General features: G+C 56.2%; 1 protein-coding gene across 7 annotated transcripts in view; it reads left to right on the top strand.

The window, feature by feature from the left end:
• The first annotated feature begins 1,559 nt into the window (after window positions 1-1,559).
• Window positions 1,560-8,439, top strand: part of ST3GAL5 (ST3 beta-galactoside alpha-2,3-sialyltransferase 5) — a 53,515-nt gene continuing 46,635 nt past the window's right edge. For 2 of the 7 annotated variants that reach the window (XM_062209787.1, XM_062209788.1), the window contains exon 1: window positions 1,561-1,682. In XM_062209787.1, the coding sequence (XP_062065771.1) occupies window positions 1,598-1,682 (85 nt within the window). In that variant the 5' untranslated portion in view covers window positions 1,561-1,597. Of the gene's footprint in view, window positions 1,683-2,586; window positions 2,668-2,747; window positions 2,968-8,439 lie in introns of all 7 variants that reach the window. The other 5 variants (XM_062209786.1, XM_062209784.1, XM_062209785.1 and 2 more) reach the window with 5 other exon arrangements.

The following is an 8,439-nucleotide window of genomic DNA, read 5'->3' as shown; positions in this document are numbered from 1 at the left end:
GCAGGACCCATTTTGCCACGAAGTGGGTCAACCTCTCCTCTCACCAAATTTGAGTGGGGTGAGCGAGGTAGTCGGTGCTTAACAGATGTCCCAGTCGTGAGACTGGGACAGGATGTGGCCACATGTCCCCTGTCTGCCTCACCCCCACCTGACACTCAGCCTCCCAAGCCAGGGTGCTGCTGACTTCCCTGGCAGGCAGAGTGTATGACACGGGGAAAGTCTGGGAGAGAAGTGGAGGAGCAGCCGAGGCAAGGAGCAGTACTGAGGCCTCGGGCTGCTCTCCAAGAGACAGGGGGTGAGGCATGCAGCATGGTCGCCTTTGCAGCTGTCACCACCCCAGGCAGCTGCTCTCCCTCGCTGGCCTTGGCAACCACCCAGTGAGAGCTTGTGCTTCAGCATTTTCGACATGTGCGTCCAGTGTCTTCACCTGACTGATCCACAGATACTTCATGGCAAAAGCATTTCGAAGGTGGGAGAGTGAAGTCCTCTCACTCTGTCTCTCCGAAAGCCCCTAACCTTGATCCCCCAGGCCCCCGCCCCCACCAGGAGAAAAGCAGGTATCTCCAAACCTGCGCCTTGTGCAAGCTGCTGCAAAGAAGACCCATCAGGCTCTTTGGTTTATGCAAATCTATTTGGCTGGGTGTCTAGGACATTCCTTTTCAGATGAGAGGGGTACGACACATGGCACATGGCTCCCATCTCTGTGTCTGTCAGTCTCAAAGGAAGTCCTGACCCACTCACTGGCTTCACCAGAGCTAACAGGCAAGCCCTCAGGCCCAGGGAAGGCACAGGCCCCGAGCTGGGTTAAGGCAGAACGGATTCGCTACTATTTATGCCTATGCCCGTCCAGAGTCAAGAGGGGCTCTGGAGGTATGAAGTGAGAGCTCCGAGTCCAGGTTCTGATCCTGGCTCTGCCATCTACGAACAGTCACTTCTGCTCTGAGGACCTCAGTTACTCCGTGGGTAGAAGCAGCGTCGTCACTTGGATCATTGGTGCTCTTTTTCTCCTACACGTGGAACTACATAGAGCTGCCTTGCAAGTCCCCAGACACACCCAGCCTCGTGGATGTCTCGCGGGCCCTAAGAATCTGCCTAGGACCAGGGGCCAGCTGGCGAGGAAAGCATAAGGCTGTATGAAGTCCCTCCATTCACCCACTCCGCTGCAGCTACCAGTCCAGAGTGCGGCGGCAAAGCCCACAACCCGTGCACATGCATCTTTTGTTCCCTTTCGGGCCTTCACCCACCTAACCGCGCACAGATCTCCAGACAGCGAGGGGCGCCCGGGACCCTCGGCTCTGCCCGGCCTGGCCCAGCCCGACTAGCGGCCACCTCGCGTCCCCGCTGGGGGCGCCCTGCTCCCCCAACACCGGCGGGCGCAGGGGCCGAGCGCCTCGGGGGCGGGGCCACCGCGGGAGCCCTCTCGCGCTCCGATTGGACGCCTGCGGCCTCGTGACGCCCCGGCCCGCCCCCCCGGCCCGCCTCCGCATCCGCGCGGGGGAGCGTTCGGCCCCGGGCTGAATGGGCGAGAGCGCGGCGCCGGGGGCGGGCAGGGGCTCGGGGCCCGGGGCTGGCAGCCAGCCGGCGCCCCCTCCTTCGTATGCGCACGACGGCGGCGGGAGGCGCGGAGCGGCGTGCCCTACAGCCGCGAACCCGGGCGGCGGCGGCGGCACCTGCCGGCCGAGGTACGTGGCGCAGCCCCCTCCTCGGTGTAGCGAGGGGCCCGTGGGCTAGGGGCGGCGGCGGCGGCGGCGACCTGTCCCTGCTCTCGCCTGGCTGGGCCCGGCGGCTCCGCCCTGGTCTCTGCGGGCAGCGCCCAGGGCACGGCGCCCCTTACACGCTTCTGGTGGGGCGCAGGCGGAGGGTCGTGGCCTGGGGCAGGGTGGATCGGGTCGGGGGCGCCGCGGCCCGCGCAGGTGTGGACTGGGGCGGAGGGTCAGGGCGAGCCGCCGCGCTGTCAGGTCGTTCTGCGGTGGCCCCTTTCTGCACCGCTTTCCGCAGCGGCCCGGGCTTTAATTCATTGCTGGACGCTTCCGAGCCAGCCGCGCCGTTAACTCATTTCTCTGAGACGGGCTTGGGGGACCCTCTGCAGGACACTGGCGGCTCCTGTGCGTCCCTGGCGAATGTGTGGTGTCTGCCGGTGGAAACCCGCCGGTGACCTTCCCCGCCCCCTCTCTGCGGCCAGCCCTGCGGAGGAGACGGGTTTGGGCGACCTTTGGGTTTCTCGGACACTGTAAGCAGAGGCTGGACGCGGGCATGCGGTCGCTGGGCGCCTTTTGGCGAGGTTGTTGGAGAGCATCTCCGTAGAGCCCCAGCGAACAGAGGGAGAGGGGATTGCCGACCCTGCCCTGCACCAGCTGGTGACCTTGGCAGACGCGGGTCGGCCGGTGTGGGATCCACTCCCTGGTCTGTCCTAGACTTCCCCTCCTAACATCAGGCTGACGTCCCTTCTGGGGCCCCTGGTTCACGGTTCTGGCCCTGAACTATACGTTTCTGAGCGAGGAGGGTCCTGCAGCGTCGCTGGTTGACCGGGGCGGCACGTTTTATATCCTCTCGTTTTAATTCCTGGTGTGGTCTTTGCCTAATCAGGTACCATTCGTTTGAAAGGGAAAATGGTTTTCCCGGCGGGCTTCGTCTGGCACTCCCGGGTTCCCTGCTCCTGGTGCCAAGGTCTGTGCTGGGTGTTGGGGCCTCGAGGAGGGAGGAGACTGACCCTCCCCCCTGGCTTATGGCTGCTAATCCTCTTCTAGGTCCTGAAACTGGGCGAGGAATCCATTTCTGCTGAATGGAAGGGTCCAGACACAGACACAGTCAGGACAGGTTGTGGTTTCGCTTGTGCAATCCTGAAGGCTTGCCAGCTCCGAAGGGCGTCCAGCATTTCTGGAGGCAGAGCAGGGAATCACCTGAATTCCAGCCGGTGCTTGGATCAGGAGAGAGGCTGGGAACTGCGAGCGCATGGTAATCGATGCTGTGAGTCTTTGTTTTCTTTTTTTAAAACAGTAACACACACACACACACGTGCGCAGGTAAACAGAGATCTTCATCCGCTGCTTCACTGTCCAAATGCCCACAACGGCTGGGGCTGGGCCAGCCTGAAGCCAGGAGCCTAGCATTCCATCCGGGTGGGTGGCAGGGACCCTAGTACTTGAGCCGCCCCTGCTGCCTCCCAAGGTGTGCATTAGCAGGATGCTGGAATCAGGAGCAGAGTGGAGACGCAATCCCGGGCACTGTGATATGGGACGTGGGCTTCCCAGTGGTGTCTGAACTGCTGTGCCTAGCACCTGCTCCTGCTGGAGTCCTCTCTGGTTCGTCTGTCATACGGGTTTGTCTGTCATATGGGTGCTGCTGTTGCTGTAAGTTGAGATGATCCTTGAATATTCTTGGTGGAGATGATTGTGTTTGTTCCTCCAGGCAAGAAAAGAAGTGGGTTAGATAAGAAGGCATGTAGAAACTTATAGAAGAGAGGGGAGGGGGAATTTATGGCAGGCATGCATTCTAAAAGCTCACATTTATGACTGTTGTGAAAAAAACTTGTAACTTTGGCACAAATTGCAGATTGTTCCACGTTACCCAGATAGCTGGGTGATGTATTTTCAGGCTGCCTTCAAGGCAAAATCAGAACTAACTCTTTGTTCTTTTGCCTCCTCCTCCAGTCTTCCCAGCTTCCCTTTTCTGTGTGTAGCCTTGAGTGGTGGGCGCCTGGCTAACAGATGGGCTCTTGGCAGGTGGGCGGGCAAGAATGGGAGCGTCTCTGTGGGAGACATAGCAGGTGCTGGGGGCGAAGCTGGGTGTTGAGAAGGGGAGCGATTTAATCAGAGCTCCTGTGGGAGTCACCCCCAGGGGGTGTCTGGTAGGGAAGCTTTGGCAGAGTAAAACAACTGGGAATATCCAGGCGTTAATGATAACATCAACTTCCCAACTGCCCAGGAAGGAGAAGCCAGGGCTGAATCCCAGTAGGTGGCGTAAGCTGGGGAAGTACTGTGGGGGGTGAATCACAGGCCTGATGCGGGAGGAAGCCGTAAATATAGATAGTGACCCACAGCTGTCCCTGAGGAGACCCAGCTTGATCATATGTGCAGGGCGGGAGCAAGAGGAGGGTGTGTGAGTGCAGGAGAAAAATGAGCCTAGAGGGCTTATCTTACCTGGACACCAGCCAGCCAAAGCTTTTTTTTTTTTTAATATTTATTTATTTATTAGAGAGGCAGATATATATATATATATATATATATATATATATATATATATATAGAGAGAGAGAGAGAGAGAGAGAGAGAGAGAGAGGTAGAGAGAGAGAGAGGTCTTCCATCCACTGCTTCACTCTCCAGATGGCCAAAACGGCTGGAGCTAGGCTGATGCGAAGCCAGGAGTTTCTTCCGGGTCTCCCACTCGGATGCAGGGGCCCAGGGACTTGGGCCATCTTCCACTGCTTTCCCAGGCCATAGCAGAGAGCTGGGTCAGAAGTGGAGCAGCCAGGACTCAAACTGGCACTCGTATGGGATGCTGATGTTGCAGGCTGGGGCTTTAACCCTCTGCGCCAGAATGCCAGCCCCCTCCAAAGGTATTTTTTAGATACCACATTTACTAGGGAAATAGGCACGCCATCAAGTGTCCTATGCAGTGAATTTTCCAAAGGGAACATTCTCACACGCTCAGAACAAGAGCCAGCACACCCCGGGCCCTCAGGGGAACCCCTGTGCACCCCCTTCCAGGTGCTGCCTCCCCAGGATCACCCCCTTCTGGCTTCCCCTGCTTATGTCTTAGCAAGTGCGATCCTACAGTGTCCGTCTGCCTTCCATTAAGTCGGGTTTCTGGGAGTGCCTGCTGCCGCCGACTGTGGCCACGACAGTGTGTTCTATGTGTGACTGTGCTGTGTTCGCTCTCATGGCCTGTAGTAACCGTTGGGCGAGCAGGTATTTATCCGTGCGCTCTCTCGGTGGACGCCGGGGCAGTTCTGGCGGCTGTGCTGGTACTGAGGCATGGACTTTGTCTACACGTGCGTGCATGTCTGATGGGTCTCTACCGAAGAGCGGGATGTCCAGGTCCTGGGTGTGTGCATTGCTCAGTTTGGGGAGCCACGGGTAAGACGACCTTGTTCCACTTTTGCAATAACTACACTGGAAGCTCCCAGCTACGGGCTCGTGAGGGTGACAGTCGCCAGGAGTCAGTGGGACAGTCAGGACCAGTGTCTGCCTGGCTGTGCACAGTCAGGTCTCGGAAAACACCGTCCCCTGCAGGCCCCGGTGCCACCCTGGGTCAGGCGGCAGGGCAGGCTGAGCTGTCAGGATCCGTTTAGCTCCCTGAGCCTCTGACTTTGAGGAAGAGTTTCTCTGGCCGATCCACCTGATTGACCTCAGCCCCTGCTCGCCTCGTTCCTCCCTGAGCCTTCATCCCATGGAACTCTCTAGACCTCCTCTCTGCTTCTCAGACCTGCTCCTGCGTGCCTCTGCTGCTACAGAATTCCCTAGGACCTAGAGGGAAAGCCCATATCAGACAGCAAAAAGGCTTTCGAGCCGTAGAAGACGTTTCTGTTCTCTCATGCTAGAAAAAGTATCCAGGGTTAAGTTATTAGATGATTCATTGCCCCCCCCCCTTTTTTTTTGACAGGCAGAGTGGACAGAGAGAGAGAGACAGAGAGAAAGGTCTTCCTTTGCCGTTGGTTCACCCTCCAATGGCCGCTGCGGCCGGTGCACCGCGCTGATCCGAAGCCAGGAGCCAGGTGCTTCTCCTGGTCTTCCATGGGGTGCAGGGCCCAAGGACTTTGGCCATCCTCCACTGCCCTCCCGGCCACAGCAGAGAGCTGGCCTGGAAGAGGGGCAACCGGGACAGAATCCAGCGCCCCGACCAGGACTAGAACCCAGTGTGCTGGCGCCACAGGTGGAGGATTAGCCTATTGAGCCGCAGCGCCGGCCGTTCATCGCCTCTTTCACCCAGGCCTCTCCCCGCCACCTTTCTTTCCCTCAGTTTTTCACATGTAGAATGAGCAGTTAAGTGTCACGTGATGGGATTTGGTAGGTTTGAAAAAATAACCAAGGTCTACTTGGGAATATTAGGGCTGTTAAAGACTGTGTGTTGCTTTCCTAATTAAATGGGTATTACGGGCTTTGAGTTCCTCGCAGGGGCAATTTTTCTGTTGGACATGACATTTTTCTTTCCCTGGCCTTCCTCTCTCCTACATCTTCTGTCTTGTTCTTCACCCCCTTTCTGCTTTTCCAAACATCTCATCCTTTCTCACGTAGATTCCAGCGGCCTTTCACTCTCTCCTCCCTTGTTGCCTTCTGGATTCAAGTCTTAGTCTCCCAGGACTGGGTGGCCCCTGGGGCTTCATATCCTTCCTCTAGCTCAGCCCTGTCCAGTGGAAATACTACCTGAGCCACACCTGTAATTTAAAATTTTCTAGTAGCTATATTCAAAAAAGTGAAATAGGTAGATCAAAGTTTCCCAGGAAGACACAAATTTCTTAACTCTTATGCACCTAATAACACAGCTTCAAAGTATGTAAAATTAGAGATACTTTATATTCTTCTGTTTATACTAAGTCTTGGAAGCTTGTTCCCTCCTGTCCCCAAATGAACCCTTGTGCTATAAAACATAGTTAAGGCAGAACGTTACTCAATACGTACGTACATATATGTGTGTGTGTTCCTTACCCAATACATACACATATACATATGTGTGTATGTATGTATGTTATATGTATAAATAACCATTTAATTTTCACCATAGCCCTGGAGCTTGGTACCATTATTGTACCCATTTTACCAATGGGGATATTGAGGCACAGAGACTGACAAGCTGATAGAGTGTGTGGGGCCGAGCCAGGATTCAGTCTGGCGTGGAGGAGGTCCCTGAGGCAGTGGCACCCAAGTCTTTGCACTCTCACCCCTGTCACGATGGAGGAGGATTATCTGAGTGGCTGCGGCACTCGGGTCCAGCTCTGCACCACCATCCTTGCTCCCCTGGGCCCGCACGGCAGCCTCCTAACTGCTCCTGCCTCATGGGAGGACCTGGCCGTCCCCAGTCCAGCCTGGAGAGCGGTCTCTCCAAAATCCAATTCTGCCTTAAACCTGTCCCCCACCCCAGGTTGCGTCTTTTTATTCTTAGGATAAAATCCCAACTCCCGAAGGCCAGGGATTCTTACTTTTCCAGCACTCCCACCTGGGATGGACCCTTCAGACACCCTGTGCTCAGAATTCTGCCGTCGCTGTCTGTGTCCCTGCCCTCCCCAAGCCTGTGACACCTGCCTCCTCCATCGCGTTCCGATTCTTACTCAGTTCGTAGCGGGAGCATTTCTTCCTCCGGGAAGCCCCTTCTGTGACACACAGACACCAAATCATCTAAAACGTCTTGTCACACTTCCCTCATGTCTAACGTACAATAAGTTAAAAGGAGAAACCACACATACCGTACACCGGGGCTCGAGTTACTTGTCTGTTTCACACTGAGATTGCGAGAGCTTTATGACCGAGGGGTCGTGTCCGCGTTGCTTATTCCCACATCCCCAAGCATTCACTCCGTGTTTGATGGAGACTGGGTCGGAGGATCCAGCACCGGGATGGCTCTTTGCAAGCCTGCCCCAAATGCTGGCTTCCCAAATCTGGCAACAGGGATGTGTGATTGAGGTATGAAAGGAAATCGTGTGTTTTAGTCCTGCCTCGTACAAACTTACATATGTATTGCTGCTGTTAGCAGTTGAGCATGTTTGACTTGTTCTGGTCGTACAGTGGCCTTTTGTTTCCTGTACAAGTGTACAAGTTCTGGTTGTAAAGCGGCTTGGTTCCTGTACATCTCTTCCTTTCCTTCAAACCCTGAATTGCCAGATGCCGTCAGATACCAGGCTGTCCTCGGTCATTGTCCCTGCCGCTGCTCTCTGGGGGTCCTCACCGCCTTGACTCCAGGCTACATGGGACTAGTCCGTTCCTATGGGGCCAGTTGGATTATTGAGGACTGTGGGTTACAGCCAGTGCTGCCTGGCTGATCCCCCGCTGTCCTGTCCCCTTCCGCCAGCCACTGCTCCCCAAGGAGGCTTGCTTGCTTGCTTGCTTGCTTGTTTTTTTTTTTTTTGTTTGTTTGTTTGTTTTTTTTTTTTTGACAGGCAGAGTGGACAGTGAGAGAGAGAGAGAGAGACAGAGAGAAAGGTCTTCCTTTGCCATTGGTTCACCCTCCAATGGCCGCTGCGACCGGCGTACCGCGCTGATCCAAAGGCAGGAGCCAGGTGCTTCTCCTGGTCTCCCATGGGGTGCAGGGCCCAAGCACTTGGGCCATCCTCCACTGCACTCCCGGGCCATAGCAGAGAGCTGGCCTGGAAGAGGGGCAACCGGGACAGAATCCAGCGCCCTGACCGGGACTAGAATCTGGTGTGCCGGCGCCGCTAGGCGGAGGATTAGTCTGTTGAGCCACGGTGCCGGCCCCCAAGGAGGCTTTCTAAGGCCCTTCTTGTGGATG

The sequence above is a fragment of the Lepus europaeus genome, chromosome 13 (assembly GCF_033115175.1).
Source record: "Lepus europaeus isolate LE1 chromosome 13, mLepTim1.pri, whole genome shotgun sequence".
Classification (NCBI taxonomy): domain Eukaryota; kingdom Metazoa; phylum Chordata; class Mammalia; order Lagomorpha; family Leporidae; genus Lepus; species Lepus europaeus.
The sequence above is the reverse complement of the archived record's forward strand: the minus strand, read 5'-3'. Positions and strand labels throughout refer to the sequence as shown.